Below are 13824 nucleotides of genomic sequence, written 5' to 3' on the forward strand. Positions count from 1 at the left end.
CACACATGTTTAACGCACAAACAAACCTGCATATTTAAGATGAAGTTCTTCTCTCAAACTGAAAACACTCGGTTCCACCTTGTGATGTCATCATGTGGTAATACAGGAAGTGCTCCAGTGTGTTTTTAAACTTCTTACACCTTCATTTCTAGGATCATTTGGATGATTTCAGCCCTGGAATAATCACCAATCTCTACTGAACTAAAGGTAAAAGGCAGATGTTAACTTGAAAGCTACCACTTCATGACATCACAAGGTGGGACAGAGCGTTTGAGGTTTGGAGATGTGACAGACTAATAATAAAGTGCGACTCAAACGTGTATGAGTGAAACAAAACACAACTCCAGGTCTGTTTTTGAGGAGATGACAACATTATAACATGACTTGATGCTCACAAGAGTCAATTTTGTGCAATATAAGACCATTAAAGGTGCACTGTGTAACTTTTTTGATGAAACATTGTTGCTTTACTTACTGAATTAGAAACAAAAAATGCAACAGACAAGTTTTTTTTTTTGCATAAACTCCTCACATTGACTAAACAAAACATGAAAAGTGAAAACATCGAGACGAGCAGGAAGCACCAAAAGTTACACAATGCAACTTTAAAATTCAACTGCGTGAATATTGTGCTGCTTCATAAACTGTACTCATTTTGCCGGTCCCAAGCTTTGAGAAATGGAAAAATGTTGTACCTGAAGGGCATCTGGTTTAAATTTACGAAATCATGGAGACTATAAACCAGGGCTGCTCAGACTTTTTCAGTATGTGAGCTACTTTTAAAATGATTGTGTCTGAAAGATCTGCCACCTAAAACAAAAATGTTAAACATATATTTATTTGTAAATGTATTATGAATTCTTACATGTACAGTGCATTTTCATGTACATGAGATAAAACTGCACAACACAACTGAACTTCTTACATGTTCATAATTACTTGAGTGATGATTTCTGCTCTGACACTGAATAGAATCAGTGAGGGATGCAGAGTTCGGGCAGTAGCTTCTGACAGACAGGAGTAAAACTGCATTTTTCGTTTGAAAGTGATAACAGAGCTAATCATGTTGATTACAGTTTTGTCTTTTTTTTTATAGCCATAAAAATCATTTTAAACAAAGCATCAGTATTTACTGCATTTTTTCACACAACTACTTGTATTTTACACATCCATCCATATTTTTTCTTTTACGCATCGAATAAATGACCCCGCGCTCTCATTCGTCACCTTCGAGGGACAACAGAGGCAGATTACCGTAATGACGGTAAAATATTTAGCTAGCCCCAAATCTCCGCCTTGAGACGCCGTTTGAATTTACATGAGAGCACGACTGGGCGGAGTTACGCTGCTGGAAAGTCCGCAACCCGCTCTATCGGTGACGACAGGATCCGACGCTATAGGATTGAGCTGATTAGTGCTTGTTTCTGTGTGTGCAGCGCCCATGATGTGACCTCGGGTCAGGTGTAATCTGACTGTTGTCCTGTATATTAGTCATGTGACTGGATGGATGACGGGACGCGATTTACTCAAAATGCCTTCGCGATCGACGTAATGAACATCCCTGCTATAAACTAATACCAACAATGAAAAATCTGTACTGTCCATTAACAGCTGCAAAATGTAATGCAGCTGACACCTTTGGGCATCAGCTGCATTACATTTTAGATTTTTGACCATGAATTGTTAATCGTTATGGCAACAAGCTCAAGGATAAGAAACCATCACATTTGCCAAAGATACTTCCTGTTTGCTTGTCGTTCTTGTCGGGATTATTTCTGACTGACACACTGAACATTGTGATGATGTGCTTTAACCTGACTCCTCCTCTCTACCGCCCCCTGCAGGATGCTTCGAGTGCTGTATCAAGTGTCTGGGCGGGGTGCCCTACGCCTCCCTGGTGGCCACCATCTTGTGCTTCTCGGGGGTGGCTCTGTTCTGTGGCTGTGGACACGTGGCTCTGACCGGGACCCTCACCATGCTGGAGACGCACTTCTCCAGAGTGTCCAGTGACCACGAGACCCTCGCCCTCGTGTAAGTGTCACAACGCAAAACCCCAGTGTGTGTGCGAGTGTCGAGGACGTCTGTGGAGCAATTTTACAAACGTGCAGACAAAAGAACTTGATTTTAAGGAATAAAAAGATTGTGTTTATTATATACTAATAATTTACCTGTATCTATGCATGTGATGTACTAAAAAGTGTACTAAAGTGTACTAAAGTGTACTAAAGTGTACTAAAGTGTACTAAATAGGACCTGATATTAAACAGATTTATTTACTGAAGGAACAAACTGTGGAACTTGTAGCTCGACACTCAAAGATGCCAGTGATTCATTACCTGGACTTTACTTTAATTAAATGTACGTAGGGACAGTTTCTATTGATTGTGGCCAAATGGATAAGATGGAGGGGCTAAAGATTCTGCTGCTGCGGCAGAAATGGGGCAGATGAGGGTGATTGAGACTTTGTTTAAAGGTGCACTATGTAACGTGTCTCTGCATGTCTCCATAGTGATTATTATTATTATTATTATCGATTGGCCTGGATTGCTCCACATTTAACATATTACAGTATTTTCTGATCTATGTTTTAATGTCCATTCACACATGTTTAACACACAAACCTGCATATTTAGGCTTTAAGTTCTTCTCTCAAACAGAAAACACTCTGTTCCACTTTGTGATGTCACGTGGTGATACAGGAAGCGCTCCTCTGTGTTCAGTTCAAAGTTCATACACCTTCATTACAATCATTGGGGTGATTTCAGCTCTGGACTTGCCAATCTCTACTCAACTGAAGGTAAAATGTAGCTGTTAACTTGAAAACTACCACTTCATGACATCACAAGGTGGAACAGAGCATTTTCAAGTCAAATTTATTTCTAAAGCACATTTTAAAACAACCACAGCTGGGCAGAGTGTTGCACAAAGGCCATGGAAAGTGTGATCTTATAAAACAAAACATGCAAAAACAAAATAAAACAGAACAATACAAGAGTCCCGCTCGGCTCATGTTAAAAGTCAGTGTAAACAAATGAGTTTTCAGCAAAGATTTACAAATATTTAAAGTTTGGGCTGGTCTAATACACAGAGGAACTGTTCCAGAGTCTGGGGCCAGCAAAAGCCCCGCCCCCTCGAGTGTGAATGAAAAAAGACATAAAACTGAGGATGTTTTTTGAGACGGTAACATATAACTCACAAGAATCCAGTTTGTTTGACCTTTAAACTCCCGTCTTGATCCTGTTACAAATGATTTTCATGTTAAAAATATGGAAATGGGTGAGATACTCTGAAATAACAAGACAATCAGGTGAGAAAAAGTTACAGAGTGCACCTTTAAATGACGAGGTGATTGATTTAAAGTCACAGAAGACAGACTCGTGATTGGTTGTTTTCATACAGTCGAATTTCAAACTAAACCCTTGTGTTTCCTTTCCGCTCAGAATCCAGATCTTTCAGTACATCATCTACGGCATCGCGTCCTTCTTCTTCGTCTACGCCATCGTCCTGCTCGCCGAGGGCTTCTACACCACCGCCGCCATCAAGAAGGAACTGCAGAGCGACTTCAAGACCACTGTGTGCGGACGCTGCATCACCGCCTTTGTACGTCTCTGTAGTAAAGCTAACACTGCTAATGCTAACGCTGCTAATGCTAACGCTGCTAATGCTAACGCTGCTAATGTTGCACAGACACTTTAAAACGGACGTATTCTGCAAAACCAACTCTTCAGAGCTTCTTGTTCTAGTTGTTTCTTCACATTGAGCCTCTGAAGTTGTATTTGGAGTGATTCATGTTTGAGTTTAATCTTTAAGACGCCATTTTGCCGATTTACCTGCACACGCCCACTGACCTACAAACCCACAACGCACTTTTCTAACGCAGAATCCAGCGGACTTGTGTCTTTTATTAAGTCGTTTTAGATGATTTAAAATGCGCAAATTCTAACATGATGATCCACGAGTGTCATAGATTGTAACTTTAAAGCGACACACAAGCACTTTAGTCCTGATTTAATCGCATCATTCACTCGTTCTGTCACTCAGATCCTCCGTCCTTCACAAGACTCGGTGTGAATCACAGTTGGTGTTTGTCAAATGGAGGTTTAGTGTTGGAGCTGGGACATTGGTTTAGACGTGTGGTTCTAGGTGAGTCCTGTTCTGGTTTGTACCGTAAATTTCGGACTATAAGCCGCTACTTTTTTCCCCACGCTTTGAACCCTGCGGCTTATACAACAGTGCGGCTTATTTATAGATTTTTACTGCCTGATTTAACGGCCACTGGGGGGCGCTCTGACAGTAAACGCAAAAGTGAGACATGGGGACACAGTTAAAAAAAGAAAGAAAAAAAGGCGTTTCCTAAATTAAAACTAAAAAAACCTTCTGTGCACCGTCTTCCTGTGTAAATATCACATGTTACAAGACAAAAAACATGCGGCTTATATTCAGGTGCGGCTTATTTATGTACAAAATTGATTTTCTTTTCAAATTTAGCTGGTGCGGCCTATATTCAGGTGCGCTCTATAGTCTCAAATTTACGGCATTTATTCAGTCCTGACTTAATCCTAGTTTTCATCTTAATGGACATGGGTCTTTTTGGATCAGTCCTATTTTAGTTCTTACTTTAGTGTATAAATCTTTCTTCTGTAATACCATAAAACAAATATCAAAAATAGCCAAGCATTATAAAGAAGTTCTGTTGCTTCAAAATAATATTAATTAAGTAGAAGTACAAAATAGTGGTTCCAGAAAGTGTTATTAAAAAGTGTAAGTGTTTGGTGGTAACATCTGACATCTTCAAGTTAAAGTAATTGGACAAAGATTTAAAAATGCACAAAATCGGTTTTCAAAAGGATGAACCAAAGGAATAAAACAAACTGAAATCTGAAAGCAACGAATCTCAAACGCTCCAATTATTTCATATTGTCGACATAAAAGTTTTATCACCTACTGACAGTGGAACGAGGAACCATAACTTTTACTCACTGTCAAATACTCACATTTAGGAGAAGTACTCTAACTTTTACCAAACATTTACTCAGTTACTCGAGTAAATGTAACCGAGCCGTACTTTAAATGCATTTTTTTTTAGCATTACACCCTCAAACTCAGCTCTGCCACCGTTTCTATCTGGGAAATGTTGACACAATAATCAGAACATTGAGAGTGAATCTGGTTTGTGCTGTGTCCAGTTCATGTTCCTGACCTACATCCTGTTCCTGGTGTTCCTGGCCATCGTGGGCTTCACGGCGATCCCCGTTTACCTGTTCTTCAACATGTGGACCACCTGCGCCGCCATGAAGAACCCCGACGCCAACATCACCAACCCCGACGACATCTGTGTGGATGTCCGGCAGTACGGTAAACACGGCTCGCCAAATGTGTCTGGAGAGTTAAAAAGGGGGCTTTTTTTAAGTAAATGAGCAGACGCTTTATTACATTTATATATTATCTTGACTCTAGTCTAGTCTAGTCTGTTAAACCTGTTAAAGTGGCAGAAAAAGTCGCAGTTTTTAGTTTAAAAGGCCCATATTATGCTGATCTATGTTGTTTCCTCGTCAAAAAACGGACCTGGACTTGTGTTTTGAGTTCATTTTCCGTAATATTTTCCTTTAATGTTCCACTTTTCTAAATTCGTTTTTAAAAAGACTCGCTCGGGGTTCATTTTTAAGAGTCTACACAGAAACGAGAACCATTTTTCTGAGTTAAAAATGCAACTGTCTTTTTTATACTTCAGTCTCCAGATGCTGGTTTTCAGTTGCTACGAATAGAAAACGACTAAAACATTAATAGTCCCAAACCTTCTTCCGTCGTGTGTCATTCTGTTTATCAAAAAACACAAATGAGTTACACAGTTTGTATTTTTCCGGAGGTGACACATAACAGGCTTGATTCCATGGAAATAAAAGTTCAAATCATACTGCGGAACATTCTCCATGGAGATAAGAGGGTCAAAGCTCAAGAGGAAAAACATTTCCACGGAAACGAGCAGCGTACGGCACAGATAAGAGTCGGGTTTGGGGAGACGCAAGCCTATTCAGAGAAGTTTTTCAGTGCTATTAACACGACCGAAATGAATAATTGTTGGCTAAAAAGTTCCATACTGTTGCTTTAAATGATGAATAAAAGATCAGCGTCTGGAGCTTTAACATTTACAACATAAATCTACAGAGCGTTTTGAATGTCTGTGGGTGTAAAGTCCCTCGTCCCCCTTGTCTCTCTTGTCTTCCTTATCTCCCTTGTCCCCCCTCTTCTTTTTCGTCCCCCTCGTCTCCCTCGTGTCCTTCGTCCACCTCGTCCCCCCCTTCTCCCTTGTCTCCTTGTTCTCCCTCGTCCCCCTCGCCTTTTTTGTCTCCCTCATCCCCCTTGTTCCCTCCGTCCCCCTCATATCCCTCTTATGCCTCTTGTCCTCCTCAACCCTCTTGTCCCCCTCATCCCCCTCTTGTCCCTTGTCCCCCTTACCCCCCTCGTCCCCTCATCCCCCTCTTCTCCCTTGTCCCCCTCATCTTCATCGTACCCCTCGTCCTCCTCTTGTCCCTCTTTTCCACCTCATCCCCCTTGTCTTCCTTGTTCCCCTCCTCCCCCTAGTCTCCCTCGTCCCCCTCTTGTCCCTCTAGTCCCTCGTCCCCCTCGTCTTCCTCGTCTTCATCACCCCGGCACCAGAGCGAATCACTGTATCTGAAGAACGCTCGTCTGAATTATTGAGGATTATTGAATTTTGAATGAGAATTTCTATTTTAAACCCTGGATTTTCTGCTCTTTATTTGCTGTGGTTTGGGGGCGGGGCTGATTCTGCTGAGCCAATCACATTTGTGCCTCCGGTCGGAGAAATGACTATGGTGATGTTCATGTTATACGGCCGCTCTGTTTCTCTCATCGACCGCAGTCACCTTTTTATTCTAAACCGACACTAAAACGCTAAAAACGCTAACTACTAATGCTAATGCTAACATGCTAACTACATTTTAAAGGCGCTGCATCTGAGTTTTACTGTTTTAAAATGTAAAAAAACAGAACTAGCTCATTTTAAACAGTTGCACAGTTATTCCTCACTTAGCTTAACATCCTAATTACTCACCACGATGAGTTTATAAGCAGTTTTCACAACTTTCAGAGACGTGTGAAAGATCTGTCATAACACATTTTAATTTTCGGAATAAAACAAACAATAAACGATCCATTTTCTCTCACCTACCTAGGACCGAGTCGAGGGGGCTGCTGACTTCCATCACTCCAGACACTTCCTCCAGCTCCATAAACGATAATACTTATTGATTTATTGATTAATTATCCCCCCATAAAAACAACTTTAAATGTACAATATTGTTAAAAACCTTGAGATACAATAACAGAATGTAGAAAGTACTAGTAATATTAGCAGTTTAGTTTTAGTTTGCATCTATAACGAGTCATAGAAGTTATTTATTCAACCCTCCACAGCTCTAATTTTATCGCAGTGCAGAAAAAAATACAAAAATATCGGCTCAAACGCAAAGAAACTGTACACACGATAAATACTGAGCCCCAAAAATATAGTTTCGGCTTTTATTTTACTGAAGGATAAGTGGATGTAGTAAGTATCAGACACGGAACGACACATTTACTGAAATACGTGGGAAATAAATCTTAATAAAATTAATTCTTTGTTTTTTCTTTCACCAAAATGCACCATTATCCCCTAAACAAACCTATGCTACAGATTATTATGACTATGCTTCAAATGTCACATCTCACACTGCCGAGGTCACACACAGATGTAGATTATATGAGTTCTGATTGGACGGCTGTAAACCCTGTGGTGGCGGAGCTAGTGTACAGTAAGTGACCCACATTTGAAGGACAGCTGGCTCAGAGCTGGGATCACATATGTGCAGCGGTGGAAGGTGACGAAGTGCACGTAGTTAAGGAGAATTTTTTATTAACCAGCGTTAGTATGAAGCGCAAACGTGAACATGTCGATTCATGGCGAAATAACGCACAAGAAAACGCCTTTTTTTTCCATCAATATGAAGCAAAAACTCTTATCGAAAAGATGTCAAGTTAACAAATTATTTTAAGTAATATTTTTGTAATTTACCAGGGTTTTTTTGTAATTTACCAGTTTCCAATGCCAAATATTTCTGCACCAAATTTAATTGCCAAATTTCGCTCCAACGCTCAACTTTCTAGCCAAAAACTAGACTTGAAATAAGCATAAAAGCAAGAAAGTTCAATAGCGTTTTAGGATTTAGGATGTGTAGTTTTACGTATGTACTTCTTCCTGATTTGATAAAACTTGCAGCAGCCAAAGACATTTACTCCAACCCAAAAACAAAGGAAAAGAAGCATCTGGTTTGTCCAAGTGAAACCAAAACAGTGTCTTTATCAGAGTCCTGTGTCCTTTAATCTTTACCCACAATGCATCAGTGCTGCTCTTGGGGGCCTTGAAAGCTTTTCTCACTGCTCTTTTCATGTCGTAATGCTGCAGGTTTCATCCCGATGAACGCCACGCCCGGGAAAGCGTGCGGAGCCACTCTGGGAGAGATTTGTAACACTAGTGAGGTAAGTGACACGCTGTAGGTTTAAACAAAAGACTGTGCCAAAAATACGACTTTAAACGTGAAAAACTGAAGGTTAATTTGTCGTTTCAATGTGTTTTTTTGCCAGTTCTACCTGTCCTACCACCTGTACATCGTGGCGTTGGCCGGAGCAGGGGCCACAGTCATCTCTCTGGTGAGCCGGTCCCGCCCGTAATGTGCCGCTCGGAATATTCACGTTGCCATGGTGGGCTTATCCGTCGCCATAGTAACCCTGCCTCTCACACTCGTCAGTGGGAGTGAGGAGACAGGGGCAGGTTTACTCGGCTCTGTGGAGGAGGCAGATCTGGTTTTGTGAGAAAGAATGCAGGCGTGTGAGCACAACGTTTTGTTAGTGGCGGTTTACTGATTTCTGTTTAAATATTCGTTCCGTTCCGTGTAAATATTCACGGTCTCTGCGGTTCTGCGATGGCCCGGGGCTTTGTTCACTACACACATGTGAGAGACTGATGTGGGGTTGATTTCCAGCTAATTCTGTGCAGGTTTGCTAACATTTAATCATGAAACTATTGGCTTGGGGGCTGGTCTCCATGGAGATGTTGTTTCTTTGTTCCACGTAATGGCATTAAACGTATCTGTCCAGCATTTATACAATTACAGGTGTTTTTATGTGCGAAAATGCCTTGTAACTTGGCCTGCTGGTGTCTGCTTGTCTCCATGGAGATAGAGAAGACTGTGTAGTAGTGCCCCACTGTGGAGCATTCCAGGTAAAGCAGGTTAGACCCACCACCAGAACCTCCACCTCCAGAGTGCAGCTTTGATCCTGTGCACTTCAGTCTTCAGTTTTAAACGTAGACTAGAGTGTCTAACAGTTTACCTGCCTGACCTAGCCTTTCATTAGCCTCTTCACAAGTGTCACGTGACGGTGTAGTGTAGTGACGGTGTAGTTACGTTGTAGTGACGGTGTAGTGTCTGTCTGTGTAATCCCTCAGTCGTCCAGGTCTGATCCATAGTAAAAGCCAAAGTTAAATCTGTCAACTGGACAAAAAAAATTGCAGGAGTGAAAAGGTTTGGCTGCTCGTCCAAGCCGCTCCTTCAGTTCTGGTCAGATCACTGCTGGACACTGCCTTATGTCCGTCTGAAGGGAGGAGCTAACGACACTGAAACAACAGCTGTTTACAGTTTTACTCCTTCAACTTTTTTGTCCAGTTGACAGATTTAACTATGGTGTAGTGTAATAATGGTGTGGTGTGGTGACGGTGTAGTGTAGTGATGGTGTACTGATGGTGTAATGATATAGTGACGGTGTAGTGTAGTGACTTGTTGAGCTGGTGTAGTGACTTTATAGTGATGGTGTAGTGTAGTGACAGTGTAGTGATGATGTAGTGAGGGTGTAGTGTAGTGATGGTGTAATGATGGTGTAGTGTAATGATAGTGTAGTGAGGGTGTAGTGTAGTGATGGTGTACTGACGGTGTAGTGTAATGATAGTGTAGTGATGGTTTACTGGTGGTGTAATGATGATGTAGTGACGGTGTAGTGTAGTGACTTGTTGAGCTGGTGTAGTGACTTTATAGTGATGGTGTAGTGTAGCGATGGTGTACTAATGGTGTAATGACGGTGTTTCTGGACCTCGATGGCGTCTCTGATCCAGCTCTGGTATTTGTTTGTTGCAGCACAGATGACCCTGGCATCGTTGCAGTCCATTCTGTGGTTTTCAACAGTAAACAAATGCTTCTGTCTGATAAAAACACTGATCTTAGAGACGGTGACAGCGCCCTCTGGTGGACACTTACACCCACTGCTCTCCTAACCTGCCGTTGTGCGTTTCAGATCCACTACCTGATGATCCTGGCGGCTAACTGGGCGTACCTGAAGAGTGCGGTGTCCACACACGAGTACCAGGACATCAAGACCAAGGACGACCAGGACATCGAAGCCGAGGCGCGCTCCAAAGACGGCCAGAACTCCTCCTACTCGTAAAGGAGCGGCCCGCGGCACTGCCCTCATCCCCCTCATCCCCGCTCTCCTCACGCCCCCCTCACCCCCACCCCCGATAAACGACCCCACAAACAACCCCACAAACAGCGGCCACGTTTGGAAGGGCCCCCTCGTGATCCTCCGCTCCGCTCCCGCCCGCTCCGACACGGGAGAGGGGGAGGAGCACGGAGGGTCAGGACAGGGGCCGGACCAAGCACAGGCAGGCGCTTCAGAACACCAGATATTTGTACCGCGGTATGGCATGTGTATCGTAGTACACATGCGCCATACGAAAAGTACGAGAGCGGTTCGATCACAGGAGGAGGGAGAGTTCCGAAGCGTCGCCTCCGCCGCACCTGAGCCAGCACCGCCTCTGACTCACAGCTTGTAAGAAAAACATTGATCACTGTCTGCTCCAGCCACAGGAGGCCAGGCAGCGACCGGCATCCTCTGTTTTTTTTGGTGTTTTATATGCATATACGCTACCGGTCAGAAGTTTGGACACGCCATCTCATTCAGCGTTTTTATTTTTATTTGTTTTTATTACTTTCTACATTTTAGACACACACAGAAGACATCAAATATATGAAGCGCTATGAAGTAAAGTCATACCTGGATAGTTTTTCAATAGAAAGTGAATTGGAGCCAGAGTCGATGGAGCAGGAAGTGCGTCTATGATCACTTCCTGTTTGGAAAATGGTGGCTAGCAGGTTAGCTATGTCCATTTATATAAACAGTCTATGGGGATTACACATCTTAAATAATAATATATCTATCGACAAAGCAAAGGATGAATATTTAAAAAAGATTAACTTAATTTTTTACTTTTTAGCTGATTTTAGCTGACAAAAAGACAAATTCTAGAGACAGTGACAGTGCCCTCTGGTGGAATAAAACAATCTACCTGCCATTTTGTGCTACGGTTTGCCAGTTTATTCCATATATCTTACTTCATACATTTGACGTCTTCTGTGCGTTTATAAAATGTTGAAAGTAGTAAAAATACATTTAAAAAAAGACACATCGATTGAGAGGGCGTGTCCAAACGTCTGACCGGTGGCGTATATATAAATATATGAATATATTGTGTGAATGTGTGCGAATGTTGTTGTTTTTTTAATACTCTGAAGCGTATGCCCGGTTCTGCTCCTTTTTTTTTTGTTTTTCTTCATCTTTATCTTTATATTGATAAGCTTGATACGTGTTGCACTATTGACAAAACACGGGAAATCCAATCGATTCTGGCCCCTTTTAGGATTACTGTGCATTCCCAATCCGAGCTGTAGCACTTATCTCATACAGTGGCATTCCGGTTACGCCGTCGTAGCCTCATATCCATCGATAAAAACAACCACTATCAGATATTTCCAAGATGTCAGCAGCAGCAGAAGCAGAAGCAGCAGCACGTGTATGTTGTTACACTTCACAAACCAACCAAACAAAGGCAGCGAAAGAACCGCTCTTCAACATCGAGACTCACACCTCAGGAATCAATCCAGTTCTTTTGTTTTCGTTTCGCAGAGCTACACCACTGTCACGACAACAATAATACAGTCTACCTGCCATTTTGTACTACAGTTTGCCAGTAACATCCCAATGTAAATAGCCAAAACGAAATATAGCTCCCGATCGACGAGTCTTATTCTATTCTATTCTCTCGTTTCCCGCAGATTCTATCTATGTAAATGTATCTTTCAGAGTTGTGTGTGAACTCAAATACTATTTCTACATTCGATATATTAACTGTTACATCTTCAATGAGTTGTTGTATGAGGGATCAGTGAAGTCATGCCGATGGACTGAGGTGCTCGTGACGTAAAAAAAAATATTGAGAAAAAAATAAGAATTTGCTTTCGGTGTCTGTTTCTAGGCAGCTGGGTTCTTCTAGTAGTGATTCAGTAATGATGATGATTATTATTATTATTATGGGGAATTCTGTTTTTTTGATGGCTGGCCAAATGAGTGACACGTTTTTGTTTTTTTTTTGTTTTTTTTTTTCTTTCTTTGTATTGTCATGCCTCTCGTATGAGCCACAAAGACTGTTTTTGATGTTTACACTCCGAAAGTCAGGAATTTTCATACGTTCATTTTATAACCAGATCTTGTTAGGTACTCATATACGACTATATTCTATATCACTGGTTAATTTCTGCTCAAGAATACGAAGAGAACCATAAGAATTTTTAACCTTTGAAATGAAGCATGTGAGTATCGTCCACGTGTGTCTAATCTGTATAAAAAAGGACTATATGCCATGTGTGTTCCGTTTTGAATAATCGTGCTTTTGCCTCCAGGTTGGTTCCATTTCTGATAGGACGACGCGTGTTCGGGGTGTTGTTGTTTCCTTGTTATTTGCATGAAGGAGACATGACTGTGTCTTGCAGTTTTCCAGGTGATGTGTAGTCAATTGTACTGACAATTATGGTAGGCCCCTCCTCCTCTCACTCCCCCCCTCCTCCTTTTCTAAACAAACTCCATTGTACTTTGATGGCATTGTAGTCCCTGTAGGTGTTTCATTATGGTTTTGATTTTTTTTAAGTTGGAAATAGTTCTATGCCTCCTATATAGTGATTTTTGTAACCTTCTATAGTAAAACCGATATTTTTTATTATCGTGAAACTGGCGTCATCTGCCTCGTTCTTGAGTCTTGACTTACTGCGTGTGCTCTGAAAATAAAAGGTTCTGAAGTCATTTTGAAAATAAGCAGCTCTAAGCCCTTTTAAAAGATGAGTTTGAATCTGTGTTAGTATTTTTGAAGAATCTGAATATACAAATTACAAATGTTAGGACTGAAAAGTGGGTAATTAGCCCATCAACAATAGATCAGTGGTGGAAGAAGTACAAAATTGTGTTACTTGAGTAAAAATACAGATATCAGAGCAAAAAAAAAACCCAAGTAAAAGAAAACGTACCCGCTAAAAATGTGTAAAAAAGAGTAAAAAAGTAAAAGTATTTCATGTAGATCCTGAGTCTTATAAAGCTTCAAATGTAGTGATTTTGATATAGATTATAGAATTCGGTTCAGCAGAAACAATTGAATCAATCTTTTTCTCCTGCCTGTTTTTACTTATATAAATATATATTTACTTAAATTATATTTATATATTTACTATTTACTTAAATATATAAGTAAAAACAGGCAGGAGAAAAAGATTAATTCAGTTTGTTTGCTAAAATTGTGAATGTGCTAGAAATAAACCCTCAGCCTTTTCAGCAGGTCTCAAAATATCAAAAAAAAAAATGTAGTTCTGCTCTCAAATGTTGTGAAGTAAAACTAAAAACCATCTACTTAAGTATAAATTTGTACTTCACTTAAAAATATACTTGAATACAGTA

At 41.0% G+C, this 13824-nt stretch overlaps 1 protein-coding gene across 1 annotated transcript in view; it reads left to right on the plus strand.

Annotated features, from left to right (window-relative positions):
- Nucleotides 1-13115, plus strand: part of LOC117382291 (neuronal membrane glycoprotein M6-b-like) — a 31442-nt gene extending 18327 nt beyond the window's left edge. The window contains exons 2-7 of the mRNA XM_033979397.2: nucleotides 1845-2031; nucleotides 3441-3600; nucleotides 5187-5355; nucleotides 8462-8535; nucleotides 8641-8706; nucleotides 10342-13115. Coding sequence (XP_033835288.1) covers nucleotides 1845-2031; nucleotides 3441-3600; nucleotides 5187-5355; nucleotides 8462-8535; nucleotides 8641-8706; nucleotides 10342-10491 — 806 coding nt within the window. The 3' untranslated portion in view covers nucleotides 10492-13115. The remainder of the gene's footprint in view (nucleotides 1-1844; nucleotides 2032-3440; nucleotides 3601-5186; nucleotides 5356-8461; nucleotides 8536-8640; nucleotides 8707-10341) is intronic.
- Nucleotides 13116-13824: the final 709 nt, after the last annotated feature.

The sequence above is a fragment of the Periophthalmus magnuspinnatus genome, chromosome 2, assembly GCF_009829125.3.
Source record: "Periophthalmus magnuspinnatus isolate fPerMag1 chromosome 2, fPerMag1.2.pri, whole genome shotgun sequence".
In the NCBI taxonomy this organism is placed as follows: domain Eukaryota; kingdom Metazoa; phylum Chordata; class Actinopteri; order Gobiiformes; family Gobiidae; genus Periophthalmus; species Periophthalmus magnuspinnatus.